Source organism: Neolamprologus multifasciatus, chromosome 13, assembly GCF_963576455.1.
Source record: "Neolamprologus multifasciatus chromosome 13, fNeoMul1.2, whole genome shotgun sequence".
Taxonomy (NCBI): Eukaryota; Metazoa; Chordata; class Actinopteri; order Cichliformes; family Cichlidae; genus Neolamprologus; species Neolamprologus multifasciatus.
The window spans coordinates 7,725,276-7,742,525 of record NC_140451.1 but is presented as its reverse complement, the minus strand read 5'-3'; the positions used below and the strand labels follow the sequence as shown (position 1 = coordinate 7,742,525).

At 42.2% G+C, this 17,250-nt stretch overlaps 3 protein-coding genes across 6 annotated transcripts in view; 2 read left to right on the top strand and 1 right to left on the bottom strand.

Annotated features, from left to right (window-relative positions):
• The window catches only part of plekhh2 (pleckstrin homology domain containing, family H (with MyTH4 domain) member 2), a 38,465-nt gene extending 27,582 nt beyond the window's left edge, over positions 1-10,883 (bottom strand). The window contains exons 1-2 of the mRNA XM_085183500.1: positions 10,681-10,883; positions 7,321-7,461 (exon numbers count right to left, since the gene is read on the bottom strand). Of these exons, the coding sequence (XP_085039626.1) occupies positions 7,321-7,443 (123 nt within the window). The 5' untranslated portion in view covers positions 7,444-7,461; positions 10,681-10,883. The remainder of the gene's footprint in view (positions 1-7,320; positions 7,462-10,680) is intronic.
• ttc7a (tetratricopeptide repeat domain 7A) overlaps positions 1-17,250 on the top strand; it is a 201,483-nt gene that overhangs the window by 169,711 nt on the left and 14,522 nt on the right. The gene's annotated exons all lie outside the window — the stretch shown is intronic.
• The window catches only part of thada (THADA armadillo repeat containing), a 122,491-nt gene continuing 116,475 nt past the window's right edge, over positions 11,235-17,250 (top strand). For 2 of the 4 annotated variants that reach the window (XR_014877744.1, XM_085183497.1), the window contains exons 1-11: positions 11,235-11,365; positions 11,635-11,717; positions 11,869-11,978; positions 13,030-13,160; positions 13,359-13,507; positions 13,607-13,639; positions 13,739-13,787; positions 13,982-14,175; positions 14,940-15,034; positions 16,123-16,346; positions 16,469-17,184. Coding sequence is in view for 3 of the 4 variants with exons in the window: in XM_085183497.1 (XP_085039623.1) it covers positions 11,645-11,717; positions 11,869-11,978; positions 13,030-13,160; positions 13,359-13,507; positions 13,607-13,639; positions 13,739-13,787; positions 13,982-14,175; positions 14,940-15,034; positions 16,123-16,346; positions 16,469-17,184 (1,774 nt within the window). In the remaining variant the exon portion in view is untranslated. The other 2 variants (XM_085183498.1, XM_085183499.1) reach the window with 2 other exon arrangements.

Sequence of the window (17,250 nt, the reverse complement as noted above, 5' to 3'; positions counted from 1 at the left end):
CCTGGGCGTGTGTGTGTCACATCCTGTACAGCTCACTTAGGACGGCATAAGAGTAACGCCTTGCTACTCTCTTTGTATTCAGGCACAATACGAGCACTGCTATTGCCGCTTCATCGCGTCCGGCCCTGGCGCTCACGTACACGTGATCTCTGTGCTCTCCCTCAGCCTCAGGTCTATCACCTCTGCAGTCGACTCCCCGTCCAAATGCAAAATCTGAAATCCAGTTCAACTTCCATTCCTGGAATTCCACAACTGACGCCCTGTGGCCAACCTCCCCCTGAACTCGCTCCATCCATCCATCCCTCCCCCACCACTCCATCCGCAGGCCAGACAGCCAGCTCACAAAGCCTCTTTCTGTAGGCTGCGACCCACAGTGCTTACCTTACAGTTAAAACGGTTTAACACCACAGACGTACACCCAGTATGCTAACTTGCACCGGGGGCTAACGCTGACAAAGACTTTTATTGACACATTAAGTACAAGCAACTAAGTAAGGACATATATTTTACATTTCATAGGCGATCTAGAACTGTTCATTTCATGACAGTCAGTTCAGAATAATCTTAATTATTATTTGAATGGTTCTGGCAGTTCACACAAAGTCTGAAATCAGCTGTTTTAGCTTCTGCTTCACTTCAAGCCATTTTCTTCTGATCAGGTGGGTGGGGCTTCTGTGCTCCCAGTCAGAGCTGTGTGTGTGTGTGAGACGGCCATGTTAGTTCTTTAGCTCTCTGTGACCTCAAACAAACCGAAGAGCAGGAAAAGCCTCAGAAACAGACCTATTAGAGTGTGCAGTATGCAGCTTTTGGGCCACAGGAATTACTTGTACAAAGTTTGACCTCATTATATGAAACTTTGACCACATTTACTATGAGGATCCACCACTGTAACAATAGATATATGATTTAAAAAAATATAGCAATGCCAGTTGGGCTTCCCTTACAATCTAAGTTTCTTTGGCACACTCTGGGGCAGGCACATATCATAGCTGTCCAAAAAACAGAACCCCAGCACGTGCAAAGTGGAGACGGACACGCATGAGGAAAAGCAACATCTGTTTGAAAATGTTATGGTTAGCCGTAGGCATCTATGTGGCTGTGACTGGGCAGCCAGAGACTAAAATTGCAAGCGGATGTTTATGTGTAGCAAAGAAGGAGCGGAAAGCTTTGCGCGCGGTGCTTAAACTGAGACACTTTCTCTCATATCACGTCACTGATTGGTGTCTCAAATCTGCATTTTGAGGCATTAAAATGAGCATTTTGGGCCCCACAATGATGTTTTCTTTTTAATAAAGTTATCAGATAACATTTGCGAGGGTCGATAGTATTCACCCGCTCAAACACTGACCTTTTTATAGAGCCATAGCAGAAACCACTGCTGTGCAATGATGTGCTTTCAGCTTTTAGTGATTCTGGAAATGGAAATCTTGTCAAGGTCGAAGAAATCTTTCAGCAAAAAGGATATTTTTGAATATTTTTTGAAATGAAACCTCAAGCAGTCAGCAAAACACTGAGTTCTCACTTTGTCTGCAAACACAACAAGGACCAAAAATATACGTTTCTGGACAAGAAGACCAAAGTGAACAGTGAATATTCTTGGAGCTTGAGAGATTCAAGCTGTTTAACATCACCTGGGAAATACTCAGCTGTACCTTTAAATAAGTGTTAAGTAACAGATAGATAAAATATTAAAATGTCAAACACCAAAATCTAAACATAAACATCTTGAGGGGATGTGTTTAGGGTGACCAGATATCCCATGTGGGACTGCAGATGCACAAATACTAACAGGAAGAATAGCATCTGAAATAACAAACAATGGTCTTGACTGTAATTAAAAGAGAAGAAGGGAATCCACAAAGACAATCGCAGAAGGCCATGGAAACATTGGTTTGGAGGATAACACATTTATCTGACTATCCAAGCCTGGATAAATGGGAGGACTGTGTCAGGAAGGGGATCTGGCAGGAAACCTGTACCAAATCAGAATATGGACCCATATACTGTGGCAACGTAGTATGTGTGTGTTTATGTATTATCTTTGATATCCTAACACGTCTGACGCAAACATACTCTTTGTTACTCCGGATCTGGCCGTGCTTACAGCACCACACAAATAACTTGTCAGATAATTTAATTAAAACGCTCCAAACAGCCAACAGGCCCATTTTCAAGGTCTGAATGGGTGAAGGTATCTGTGCTGGGGCATGTGCCAGTCAAGTGGCCACACCTCCCTAACTTTGACCACTAATTTCACCTCCTGTGTGTTTTGATTTTATCTCTACTTCATTTTAACATTTAGCATCCTGTCTTTTTCTTTTCCAAAACTCTATAGGGAGGTTGAGAATCTCTCCTGAGACAGACACACAGGCACATGGACACAAGAGAAGAAGTGAATGAATGCATTACTTTAAAAAAAGGAGGGAGAAGGCTGATATATAGAAAATGTAACACACACGGTCGCTTTGTCTTCATAAGGAGATGTGTAGCCTACTGTTTCAGCTGAGAGACCCCGCTGGCCAAAACTAACATGCCTCCCAAATCCAAATATCTGTACACACACACATACACACACACACACGGAGACACACACAAAATCAGTTTTCACTTTTGCGCAAAGTCTCAGTGAAAACAGTTTAGATGTGAATTTAACTTGACCTGCATGCACACAGGTTCACCCACAGAATAACTGAACATTTCAGCTTCACACTCACTTCCTGTGTCACACACACACACACACACACACACACACACACACACACACACACACACACACACACACACACACACACGCACACATTTACTAAACTGGGTATTTCCTCCCCTGGGCAGTTCAATCCTTACACAAGGCTTCATTTTTTTTCTTCCTCCCCCGTTTTCCCTCTCAGTCACCTCATACAGGCTTTCTAGGATTTCAGTAATTTGCCAAGTCTACCCAGACTGCCGTCAACTCATTTCATGCTCCAGTTTTGTGGAACGACAAATTTAAAACCTTCGTTATTCTCTTTCAAGGTAATTCTGCAAAAAAGAGGGGGGAAACCTACAATAACAAACACAAGAAACTGCAACATATTGATGGTTGATCAATAATAAAAACTATAACAAAAAGGAAAAATAAATATAAAAATAAAAAATGGACATATATTGTACCCACTGCAGATGTAATTATCCTTAGTTTTCCTCTTCCTTTGTGTTTTGAATCCCTTTCCTATTACTCCTGCATTCCTCGCCCAAAAATGGTCATTCTGACCCCTTAACCCTTTCTCTACAAATTTTCATTCTGTTTGCGTGTTCATACGGACGACCTGTCATATTACACTGACCCAGAGCCCTCCAGCACACCATCTGCTCTGACTCAAGCCTGAATGTTCTGCAGCTGGATCTGCGTGAACATTTCGATACAGTAATAAACACGAGCCACTGACCCCGCTGTTGTCTCGTTTCCATGTGTTTCCTGTTTTATTTTGAAGGTTTCTCTGAATGTGGTGTTCTGTGTTTGTAGTTTCCTCCATTGCCATTTTCCCCGTCTTTGTTACTGTTAATTCAGCTGTAGATTTTTGTCCGTTTCTCTTTTCTAAAGTTCAGCGTCAAAGTTAAACTTTGGTTCAGTTACCGGGGTAACAGACTGTTGCTCTCTGACTCCTCCCATCCTGCTGCTGTTGCAGTGGTTGACTGACACTCGGTTTTATCTCATTGTCCATAAAGTATCAAAGCACATTCATTTGCAAAAGTTTACTTTTGTACAAACACTGAAATCCCAGTTAAGCAGGAGTTCTTTTTGTACCTTGCAGTTGTATAACCACAAAGCAGGCTGCAGACAGTGTAACTGTATTCTGGCTGCACTTCATATGAAAAAGTGTCCACACATTGAAACATGACTATTAAATGATGTCGAACAGAGCTTCTAACACATATTTCAGGTCCATAAGTAAACTGTATCTGACCTGTTTCTCCATATTTTTATTTTCAGTTTCTGTCAAATATAAAATTAGGATTCGGGCTCCGTCTAATGATTCCCACTGAAGTTGGATAAATGGTGATTACGGACAATATAAAAGGGTCATATGTTTTACTGATGACAGAGCGGTCCAGTCTAATTAAATTATAACATAACATAAATATCACATAAATATCACATGGACATCCACTGATGTTGGTCGGCGGGATTAAAATGGAGACTCCGCTCTCAGAGTTTGATGGACCTTTTTCAGGAACAGCACTTTCTAGATCTTACAGTATTACCAGCATTTTACCTCTTTCAGGGTTATATGCCAGAACCTGCGATCTGCCTTTATGCACATGCTGCAGTGCCATCAATACATCGGAAACAGTAAACAGTTTTTTTAGCACCAGTTATTTGGGAATCTGAAATGTAGAATGAATCACTGCTCCTAATTAAGTCTTTTAAACCCACTCCTCACTGGTTTATGAGTCTACCTCTGTGAAGCGATATTAGGGGGATTTTGCAGTGACGTGCATCCGCCCCCACACGGCTTTAAAAACAACAAGCTCGGGCTGAGGCGGTGGGAGCCACAGCAGAGAAAAACACATCAGCAGGGGTCTGGATGTTAACGTGATGAGCTCAGAGCATTACGAGGTCAGTGAAAACATGTTGACCGGTCATTACACAACAAAGCCACATGAGCAAAGTCAGAACATATTACACAGTACGCGTACACAGTATTTGGACTGCGCTTAAACTTTTTATCAAATAAAATAAGTGATTAAAAGGGATCTGAATGAGACTGGGAATTTTAAAGGATGTGGATGATTCAGAATCATATTTGTTTGTTCAGATTTAACTTATTTGGCTTTACTTGAATACTAACATGTGCTTTTGGTTTTTTTCTCAATATCATTATTTGTGTTGGTGTTTCTAGAAATGCTGCTGAACTCTGACTGAACTCTGGATCCTTGGGAAATGACATCAGTCATCTTTGGTGTGCAGTCAAGACTTAAGGATTACTGCTATTCTTCATCAGATTTAGAGCAGTCATACTGACCAAATATTACAGGGTGCTGAGCAACAGTTTAATGCAGGATAAAGGCTTTGTTGATGTCTACCAAGATTACACACTACAGCTGCCTCTGTCGTCCCCATCAAGACCAAGTCTGCTTTTGTTCTCAGAACTGGCTTCCTAACAGAACTGAGGCTGAAGGGGACGAGACAACTAGAGGAGCTTTACATGATTCAAACATGAGCACATGCTGTTGTAACAGTATAAATGATCAAAAAAAATGACAAAAATAAGAAAAAGCTTAACAAATCCCCTGTAAAATTCCTCCGTGTGGCTATGTAGCAAAAAATAAGTCAGTGGAAGCTTCCGATTGATTAAACTGATCCATGAGGTAACTTAAAAAAACATTTTGACCCCCTTTGACAAACCACAGACCTGTCTGTGGGTAGGCTCCAGCCCTCCTGTGACCCTCAGTTAGATAAGCAGTTAATAAAACTGAGTGATGGATGATTTCTAACTTTACTACAATTTCCTCAATTTTTCAAAATTTCTGTCAGGCGGATTCATCTCCCTGATTTCACCTTATATTTTATTTTTACACGGCATGTAACCTCCAAAGAGCAGAGCTAGGATTGAGTAAACACACCAAAGAAGAAAAACACAGTGTGTGTTATGGTGTGTTTAACAGTGTGTTTTCTACTGCTGAGTGGAAAAAGGCCGTAAACCTGTCAAACAGGACGGATAGAGCCAAAAATACACGGCAGAGACTTTCACATGTGCTACGTGGGCTGCAAAAACCCACCGAAGCCAATCTCTCTTCCAAGTCTCTCCGGGAGTTTGTTTTGCTGTCCAGCTGAGCTTACTTTGAGTCTGTAATTGACTGGAGCTGGGTCAATCCCATCATGCACTTCGTAGCGCAGCCCTGTGGTCAGACTGCTGTTTACATTAGAGCTCTAATCAGCATCCCTGGAGAGCCGCTTCAGATCTAGGCCACTGAGCAGTTTGGGCCGGCCCAGTGTCGGCCAGCTGGGAGGGACGGCCCGTTCTGTGCCCACCAGACACACCACCACTCAGTTTGAGAATGCGCATCATCTTCCCATACATGCGAGGACCTTCTTCCCCTTCCCAGAGATCATTTGTTACAGTGTGTCAAAGCAGCACCACTTCCTTTGTCTGTTGCCCTTGAACATAAGTTTGTTTGCATAATCTCTGATTCTGAAAGAACTGGTTTTGGTGGATAATCGGGATCGAGTCGTAAATAACTGGACATGAATACTGCACAATTTACTGCTGTACACTTCTAACTAACTAGTTCAAGTTTAAGTTCAAGTTTAAATTTATTTATATAGCACTTGTTTAAAAACATCAAGTGTTGACCAAAGTACTGTACAATAAAATGGACAAAGCAGAGGACATAAAAGAAAAATAGAATAGTGTTTTAGAAGAGAATAAAATCATAGAAAGAATAATGGTAACAAACTAATGATGGATCAAAAGCCAGAGAATAAAAATGGGTGTTTAGACGGATTTTAAAAGTATCCAGTGTCGGGGAGGACCTGATATGCAAAGGCAATGTATTCCACAGTTTGGGGGCAGTCACGGCAAATGTCTGGTCTCCTCTGTGTTTTAGTCTGGACCTAGGGACAACCAAAAGCATTTGGTCTGCATACCTCAAGGATCTTGGGGGAGAATACCAGGTTAGGAGATCAGCAAGTTTGCCTACTGGTGGTGGTCAAAGGGCCCGGTGGCGCCTGTGTCCAGCAGTGTCAGTGCGCCCCCAGGGCAGCTGTGGCTACAATGTAGCTTGCCATCGCCAGTGTGTGAATGGGTGAATGACTGAATGTAGTGTGAAGCGCTTTGGTGTCCTTAGGGACTAGAAAAGCGCTATACAAATGCAGGCCATTCTTTCCTTTTCTTCCTCTTTATTTTGGTACTGCATTGGTCTGCCTTCTGGACAATTCAACACTACAATGTAATCTGTCATAATACAGTCTGTGATCATATTTGGAGTATTCGTTCACTGACGAGCTCATCCTTCAGCTTTAAAACCAAATTAATCCCAGTTAAGGGAGTTTTCTCTGAAAATGTCCATCGCGTGCCGCATACACACATCTGCTAAAAGACAGCCAGTCTCTGTTTGTTGGACCGATGATGGCCAGCTGGGATATTTTACCGTATCATTTCCATATGACAGCATTTTCAGCATTGCCGTAATTCGGTATTGCCGTCACGTCTCTGCTCTTTCAGATACAACAAACTGTATCTGCCTGTCAATCATCAGCATAGCTTTTCTTGCAAAATAGCTTTGCACCTGTTCCTTTGACCGGGGTTATCTCGCAAAGATGAATGTACTCAAGCCAACCTTGTCTGCTGTGAGCTCTCGGATCTTGATGATCTGCACTCTGAACTTCATGAGCAGCGCTTCCAGGACCACACACTTCTCCTTCCAGTCCTCTTGGCTCATCGCCTCCTCCCCCTCCGCCATATCCCTCTGAAAAATACCCTAAGCAGCGAGACACAGAGTGTATATACAGTACAGTATGTGAAGCAAAACATTTTTGTGCAGACATTTAACATTTTTACATTATCTCCATAATAGCAGATTAAGAAACACAGCCATGAAAGAAAATGGTCAGGAGGCTTGTTGTTGACCAGATGTGTTGGCACCAGCCGGGCAGCACCTGAAATATTCCAGGGTGTAGCCCAGCTGGACCAGTGTGGGCAGTGGGCGTATCACTCACAAACAGGAAAACAGCTCTATTAGTCCAAAACACCTCGACACCCTCCCCAAAAGACACTTGTATCACATTTTCCACGACTAATGTAGGAAAACAGGCAGCAGAGAGAGAGAGAGAGAGCATCTGTGATGTTGGATAGAAAGCCTGGGTTTCTCTCTTCCTAGTAATAACCTCTCATTACCAGCCTGGCCTCCTCACAAAGACACTACAAGCATGTGTGGAGGAAGGCCATAAAGTAGTTTCCACAGGCTTATTTCTGCTGCCTGTTTGCTGTGGTAAACACTGACGAGGGGAAAGGAATAAAACGAGTCTCACTCCACAAAACAAAACAGCACGAGGGACTGAGGGGATGGAGTTTAATATGACAAAGGTATAAACGTTAAGAAATGCTTTGTATTCTAAATTTACATTTCACGTGTCACACATTTAACCGCTGCTATCTCATTAAATATGCTGGAATTTGACACTTGGTGTTTTTATAGCAGTTGTAATATTCAAAATGTTTCTGTTTAGCTACAACACCACCCTTCAGCTGGTTACATATTGAAGGTAAAAAAACTACATCCTATTAGAATATTAGTCATTATTTGCGATATTGGAGCACACATGACCTTAAAGAAAACATGACCCCTAAAGCCCGGCTCCCAGTGTTTTCTTTTGCAATCTGTCTCTCAGACTTCCTGTTGGTCAAAGTCAGAATCAGCACACACAGACACAATCGGGACTCATTTGGATGTGGTGTGCTGATGAAGTTATTCTGTTTTCATAAATAAAGGTTTAAAGGACATCAAATTGACTCTGATGGAATAAAATCTTTTGACTGTTTAAAAAACTTATCAGCTGAGCGTAACACGTTTCAGAGGTATATACACTGATACGTCACTTACATCTACAGCTTGCTTGCTGGCTTGGACCACCTGTTCCCATCACAACCGCCTTATTCTTTATTGCATAGATTCTACAAAGTGTTTGAATCAAGCCCCAGCATTACACAGCTGCTGCAGATTTGTTGGTTGCACATCTATGATGTCAACCTCCTGTTCTTTCCACCTCTTCCTAAAGGAGCTCTCTTGACTGTGGACACTATATCAGTGCAGTGAGCTACCTCACTTCTCAGTTAGAGATGATTTATGATTCGTGACATTGGTGCGCTATCCTGCTGGAAGTAACCATCAGGAGATATGCACACTGTGGTCAGCAATAATGTTATATACCATTTAAAATATACTCAATGAGTACTAAGGGGCCAAAGTGAGCCAAGAAAATGTCCTCCACACCAATACACCACCAGCACCAGCATGAACAGTTGCTACAAGGCAGGGTGGATCCAAGTTTTCATGCTTGTTATAACAAATTCTAACCCTGCTGCAGTGGAAATTGAAACAAATCAGACCAGACAATGTGTTGATGGATGCTCAATAATCGGTAAGAAAATCCCCAAACGTTTTCAGACCAGACAATGTTTTTTTTTCTTTCTATTAAGTTTCTATTAAGTTCTGGTGATCCAGTTTCATTACAGCCTCTGTTTCCTGTCTGATAATCTGATACTAGTGGCACCCTGTGTAGTCTTCCACTGCTGTAACATTCAAGGCTGGATGTGTTGTGGATTCGGAGATGCTCTTCTGCATACCCTGGTTGTAACAAGCGGTTATTAGAGTTACTGTTGCCCTAATATCAGCTCAGAGCAGTCTGGTCTTTTCCTCTGACCTTTGACATGAGCTCATGCCTCATTTGAATCACCATTGAACTTCAGCAGGCTATCTTGACCATGTCTACATGCCTAAATATACCAATTTACTGCCATTTGATTAGCTGATCAAAGTCACCAGGGAATATATGTCATGCTAATTTAAAGCAGAGCTGCAGACAGTTACATTATTCAAATAGAGTTCAAATACGTCCAATATTATCACGAACACTAACCTATTTGAATATTGAGGTATTTTTCTCTTATTAAAAACCAAAGTCAAATAAATGACCATGTTTACTTATTAACACCACCCGTATCTGACTAACCAAACTGATACCCTTATGCCATCCCTTAGATGTCAGCATCATGTGCTAGTTTGTTGCACCTCACACCTTTCACTACAGCTGTCTGAGCTCTAACCTTCTTCTTTTAAACATTCCTAATTTCTGTCTTGGACTAGGAATTTCTTTCCTATTTTCTTCCTTCGTTTGAAAATATAATAAAAAAAGATTTTGTAAATTATTACAATATAATACTTTAAAAAAAAAGGGTTCATCCTGTATACTCTCATCAAACCAAGTTGAGCCCCAAATTGAGCCTCAACAGTTCTGAGTTTAGTTTCAGGTTTGTGTTATTTTACCAAACAATTATTACTATTATCAAACAATAAACAATTATTACATACAGTAGTTGTTGCACAAGGTTTTTAAAAAACTTTTAGAGATGAGAAATAAAAACATACTGTTACTTTGAGCACATGAACCCCAAAACCCAAAGCCGAACAGCATGTTTTCTCACAGAGTAGCTGTTTGATTTGTCAGAAAGCTCATCCTGTGACTGAGTAAAGACCGCTGTGACTTGCCCAGTTCCCCCGACTAACAGTCCATCTACTTTCCCAAGTATTTCTGAAGAGACTAAAAACAGTTTGTAGCAGTCAAGAAAACTGAGGTGATGAGGTGCAACAATGTCTGTGGTAGCACACTTTCTATGACGTGACAAAGGGATATTTTAAACATTTGGTTTGTGAGTACGTTAATGCGGGGTGACTTTCAAATATTAAAAGTTAAACTTATAATCTTTTTTTAAATAAAACAGCTATCAATTAAATACATAAATAGCATTTCTTCATTTCCCTACAAAAATTGGTTTTATTAGTGCTGATAAACAAAATTCATTAGTCTATTTAAGTTATTATCAATTTGACATGACTGTTAATGCACATTGCTGCTAAACCGTTATTAAAATACATAATTCATTTCCTAATAATTAAAACCATCCATTTTCATCGACTTACCCTTAATAATATTAATGTAAAGACACTTTACGAGGAGCTTCACGTCATGTCGAGTCCAGCGCTTCTTTATCTGCTGTTATTCCTGCGAAGGAAATGCTAATTCATGGCTTAAAACGATGAATTTCTGTCTTTCCCAGAGGTTTTCATTGCGCTTCTCGGGCAAAGTTGGCGAAGGGCTGGCGTTTTTTTTTTTTAAAGGTGTGGCTTCATCAAAAACGTCCAATCAAAAACTAGGTAGGAGTTGCTCAGCCGCGCCGGAAAGGTACGGCTGCCTTTGATTGACGTGTGTCATCCACCAATAAAAATCCCGAGCGCCACTTCTCGGGTAGCTCGGTTTCTGAGGGCGGGCTCAGACATTTATCGGAAGTGACGTCTACTATGTGCGGCATGGCCCCATGAGCGTCAGGTTTGCGGCAACACCATAGAAAGCTGAAAAGGTTTGGTGTCAAAGTAAAGGTTTGCTGACATAAAAGTACACATTAAGAGTCTGAAAGTCAAAATTTTGATTTTTACATTCAAATAAAAACAACAATATTGCTAAAGGTCACATATAAGCTTCATTTTGTTTGTTTTATTGGGCACGATATTTAATGGGTGTTTTATTCTGAAAAAACGTTTCGGAAGTAAGAGGTTTTAGTCCTACTTGACACTATTCACAGCTACCAGCTGAAGCTGAAGGGCTCAAGTGGGTAAAGCACATGCTGAACAGAGTTAAATGCTTTTTGCATTTAATTTTGCGGGTGTGTAGAGCTGCTCTAGTAAAGCCGCGGTTTGTTGTTTTGTTGTTTGAGGGTTTGTTGTATCTGTCTTGCCTTTCATTTTGCACGTGTAGTCAGTCTCGAGCAACTAGCAATAGTTGGCTAACATCTAGCAGCAAGAATTTCAAGCAGTAAATGAGCCCCTATTTTGTTTGGTTGTTTCTAAATTATGTTTTTATGTTTGCTCCTCACACAGAGGCAGAGCCATGGTAGTGAAAAAGAAGACTTCCAAAGTGGAGGCTGTGGCGCTGGATGAGGAGAAACTGCACAAGCTGTTAGGTAAGGGAGTAAAAGTACAGATAACTGTTCCTAAAAAGTTATTATAACAGTAAATAAGTCCCATCATACATAACAGGTAGAGCAGTCACTGTGTGTACCCTTCATTTGATGTTACGCATGTCTTAAAATATTTATTTTGACCTTTTCCCAGCATCCCTCTCAGTTGATGGAGGAGAAGATGGAGTCAGGCAGGTTGCCCAAACCCTGCAGTCCTGTTTGGAGCTGACAGAGCCGGTGCAGCAGATCCAGCTGGTTAAAAAGGTCTGTCTGGTATAGCACGGTATGAATAGTGTGATAAATGGACTGGTTCTTATATAGCGCTTTTCTACTCTGCTTGAGCATTCAATGCAACTAAGACTAAGATGTCCAAGCAAGATGTTAGCTGCAGATCGTTTAGGTCTAGTAAGTGGTAAAGTGGAACAGACGTGTGAGATCAGCGTATGGCTGTATCCCAATTCAGGGTCTGCAGCCTTAAAGTACGCAGCCTCAACGATCCTCAAAGACTGCTAAGGCCGGAAGTGCGAGGCTTGTGAAATCGGACGGTCTAGCCTCCGTTGCGCTGCCCAGGTTGCCTAGCAACCATGATACTAACGGCTGGAAACGTTTCATACAGCTTTGTTTGACAGAAATGAAGGAGAAAATCTTTTGTTCATTTGTTTGGTTGTTTCTACATGAGCTTTGATCATTCTCTGTAAGATTAAGGTCAGCTATTGAACAGCGTATATTTTAAAGTAAAGGCTTTAAAACCAAGTTTGTACAAACGTCACTAATGTCACATAACTTTGCCGACATGTGGCCAACAGTAATGTTTTAATGTTCTTCGTTATTAAACATTTGCACATAAATAAGTGACATAATATTCAGTACTTACTTAAAGTTTACTTAAAGTGAGCGTTTTTTTTTTCGGCAAAATTATCCACACCCACCGCTGCGGTATGCATTCTGGGATATGTTGGGCCACGAAGTCTACACCGCCACGTCCCTAAAATTCAGGGAAATTAAGGACGCATTTGAGGGCCGCATTTCTAGCAGCCTTCGAATTGGGACAGCCTTTGTCGCGTCGCGGTGACGTAATCGGCCTTAAAATGCGGCCTTTAAGGCTGCAGACCCTGAATTGGGATACAGCCAATGTCAGTCTCTCCGATACTTACACCTACCATGTTTCCTGCTTCCAAGACCTCAGCTCAAACAACACTGTGTTCATTTGCTGCCTGATTCATCCCACCCTTTGATAGATACCACTGTAAATGAGATCATAAATGTTTTCACTTCTCCAGGTTTTAATGTTTGTTTGTTTTCCATACTTCATCAGGCAGGGTCCCAGCTGGAGGCACTGGGTGATGAGCAAATGGGCGGAGTTCTTTTAGATTCTTGTCTACACACGCTAGCTGTGGTCTACACCTCCCTGCAGTCCAAGAACCCCCTCCGAAGAGCCATTGCAAGGTAGACATATGCTTAATTTTCTTCTATATTCATTTGTGGACAAGCTGAGCCTGAGCAGCTGTTTATTTGTGGTTTTAAGGGAGAAGATATAAAGAGGCCATAGTAGCCGATTTATCTTTTCTCTTATGTGTCTGTTTGTTCTTCGTCAATTCTGAGGCTCTCAGATAAATAAATAATTGTCTGTGTTGCACTTCTCAGTGCCTTGGGTTCAGTACCAGCTTGGCTTCAGGAGCAGACTGTGAGCTGCTTGGCTGGCTGCTTGTCTGATTGTCTTTCCAGCACGTCTTCAGACCGGTATCCCCACATCGTCGACTCCATCACTGCCTGTCTGGATGGCTTCCCTCTCGGTTAGTGGTTACTTTTGCTCTTTGTGTGATCACTGCTAATATCAAACAGTTCATGTGCTATAAATAAGTACCAATCACAGGAAAATTGTACATCTACAGGTGAGAGCTGCATTAACAAACTATTACCGGAAGGTTAGTATCCACCTTATTTTAACCTGCTTTAAGTTCATGTATTTTTGAGGAAAGCTAATGTCTCGATCTCATCCCGTTGAGTCCTCTTCTCTTGTGTAGTTTTGCAGTTCCTTCACAAGGCGCTGAGTGAATACCTTCATCAAAACAGGTATGGAGGCATGCTCTTATCCCTCAAATCACACTTCCAGTCTCTTTCATTGATTGGACTCCAGCTGGTGCTCATTGATTTCAATATTTTATAGGTTTATATCCTCTGTGTAAACATTGATACATGAGGAAAGCTTACCAGCCTTGTAATTGTATCAAATTGTGTGCCTCTGTCGCCCTCTGCTGTTTTCCTAGTGGTCTTGTAGGCCGCCACATTGCCCAGGCTCAGCTGATGCAGTCCTGTCTAGCTGCAGTGAAGACCTCCATGCTGGTCGTCCAGAGGTCTCAGGACACGATCAGCGTGGCTTTACAGGCCCAACAGGACTGCTGCAGGCTGCAGGACACACTGGGTGACCTCTTGGGCTGCTACATACACATCCTCGCTGATGGTAAGAAAGTTAGGAATTAACAAGACGAGCAGAGAACAAACAGCTGGAAGCAAACATGCAGATCCACCGTCGTCTCACTGCAAAACAGGCAGCTGTCCTCATCAGTCACTGAATCCAAGAGTTTTTCACTTAGATTTTAGGTGTTAATTTTGTGTCACAGGTGTAGATTTCAGTGGGAGGGAGGATACAGATCCCAGTTCTACCTTCTAGCTTTGACCACACACCCTATGGTGTCCATGTGACCCTGTCCCCTCTCCCACCCTGAATGTGGCAACTGTTACCTGTGATATTATCAGGATTTGGTATAACTCAGGATCCAGGCTCAGAAAAGTACTTTGGGCAAGTTGATGAACTAATCAAATACTGTTTCCAACAATCCGTGAAACAAGTTCAGTTGTGATGCAAACAGGCTGAAGCGAACCTTTAATAGTACGTTTTTTTTTTCTTGATTTCAGTCACAGCAAGGACTAACATAGAGAGGGTGTTTGTAGTGGAATTCAGAACAATGAGAGAAAGTGACGCTGTTGATGTTTGTGTGTATTCAGGGCCACATGTGCAAAAAAACCATCGTAGGATTCTAACATTTAGCTCAAGCAGCCTCTGTTCTTCTGAACAAAGTTATCACAACACCACACACACACACACACACACACACACACACACACACACTGTAGCTATGCAGGTAAAGCTTAATTGATTTATAAACATGGAATACGTTTTTTTTCATTGATTTGTCTCTACTCTGTTCCTCTTCCTGTCTTTAGAGGAGTTCATCCAGTCTGTCCAGAGCACAGCTGGCATGGCTGTGGTGTTATTGATCAGGTCTGTTATGGGCTCTGGAGACAATGTTGCATCAGTGGTGAGTGAACCATATAACACTAATCAATTACAATTGTAGTGTTTCTTCATATACAAATCTAAACTTAAGAAGTACCTTTTTCGGGTACAAATTATATTGAGCTGCTGTAGTCCCTCAATACTGGGTCTCATACTGTCAAATTATTTATAAGGTTTTTTTCATTGACATTAATGAGTTATTTCTGTGTTGTTGTTGTTGTTGTTTTTCCTTCTGTAAGGAAGTGCCAAAATCAGTCAGGTTCTTGCTTCTTACTGTCCTCCTGCTAAGTCAAATATTCGATATCTTGCCAGTAATATTTGATTCTTCTCTGGGCCTTGACTCGCAGTAAAATCTTTGTCTCGTTCCTGTTTCTTTCATTTAAGGAAAAATTGTTCATGCATTTATGTCATCGCGTTTAGATTCTTGTAATGTCCTGTTTACCAGCTTGGACAAATCATCCCTTTCTCACCTCCAATCTATACAAAATGCATTAGTCAGACTACTATCTCGTTCTAGCAAGCGTGCTCCCATTACTTCTGTTTTATATTCTTTACCCAGTTGATTTTAGAATTCGTTTTAAAACTCTTGTTTTAACATACAGAGCACTAAACGGCCAGGCCCCAGATTATTTATCCAAGCTTCTTACAAAAAACACTGCTGCTCGCTGTCTCCGCTCACAGAGTTTGAAGATGAGAGGGGACAGAGCCTTTCAGTCTGTGGCACCAAGGCTGTGGAACAGTTTACCACCACAGCTCCGTTTGGTTGACTCTGTGGAATCCTTTAAAAAGCGGTTAAAAACTTCACTGTTTAAACAAGCTTTCTGTTGATCAATGCTTTTTAGTTTTTTTTTTCTTCAAATAATTTTATTTACATTGAACCTTTTATATTGTGTATATTGTCTGTTTTGTTACTTAACGTTCTGTTTATTTTAATCTTTGTGTACAGCGCTTTGTGACTGTCTGTCTATGTAAAGCGCTTAATAAATAAACTACTTACTTACTTAGATTGCAATTATAGTAAAATAAAATGTCTATTTATGTTTGTGAACTGCATTAAATAATGAAATCATAGATTCTGGCTATAAAGGGGATCTTTTATGCTGTGTCTAGGTGTGCAGTTTGCTGCGCAGCTCTGTGCAGGATTTGGATTCGGCTCCTCAGTGGCTCAAGCAGAGGTGTGAGGGTCTGTGCAGCAGTGGACGCCCACCGGGTGTCTCTCTGTATCTGTGTCACGGTGCCCTTGCTATGCTGAGCTGGAAGGCTGCCCTACCAGGACCACAGTGGGAACAGCTGCTGCTGCTGGTCCCAAACACACTGCTGGATCTAGATGTTAGGTAGCTCTGCTCTGATACCCAATTTCTATTCTGAATATTTTTCCAGATTCTGATGAAATGTGCTGGGATGCAGTTTACAACTTTTATTTTAAGTTTTGCTTTTGTTTTTTTCCTTTCAATAGTATAAAGGAGTCGAGTACAGCCATGGTGGTGGCTCGGGTCCTGACTCTGTGGAGTGGGGCTGCCCTGGATTGCCTGCAGGGGCAGACACAGTTGTGTCCTCCCAGCCTCCAGCAGTCCCTGAGTGGCGGCTCTGACCTACAGCGACACCTGCTGGAGCACATCTACTCCCACTGGGAGCATCCGCTGGATGGTGTCCGCCACCAAACCCGGTCCTTGTTCCGCAACCACCTCCTCATCCATCAGCACACCAGCCCGTCTGTTTCTGACCCCACCGAGGATCCGTACATCACCGACCTGACTCATAACCTACTAGGGCTTGAGTGGCATATGAGGGGGAAGTTTGGCTCCTTAGGCTGCCTGGTGGAGCTCTATGGGGCAGGGTATCTGCTTAACATCCAGCCCCAATTGCCTTCATGTCTCCTGGGTTTGATGGGTGACCAGACCTTAGCTCCGTATGCCAGCGACCTACTGGAAAGGCTGTTTGTCAGCCACAAGGCACAGCTGGCGAGTGAGGCTGGTGCAGCAGCGGGAGAGGCGGAGGCTTGGATGGAGCGCTGGCACCAGACGTGGGTAACTCCTCTGCTGCATGTGTTGTGCCGATCCAGGCTGGACCAAACAACGTACATCCTGGACTACTTCCTGCCCAAACTGCTATGCTGTAGCCCCTCCAGTCTGGCACACATGGTGCAGGCCCTGCAGGACATGGCACCCACAGGTAAAGACTTACATGTCCTTTACATCTGCAACTGTTTTCACTCAACCCTTATTTCTCAAATGCATA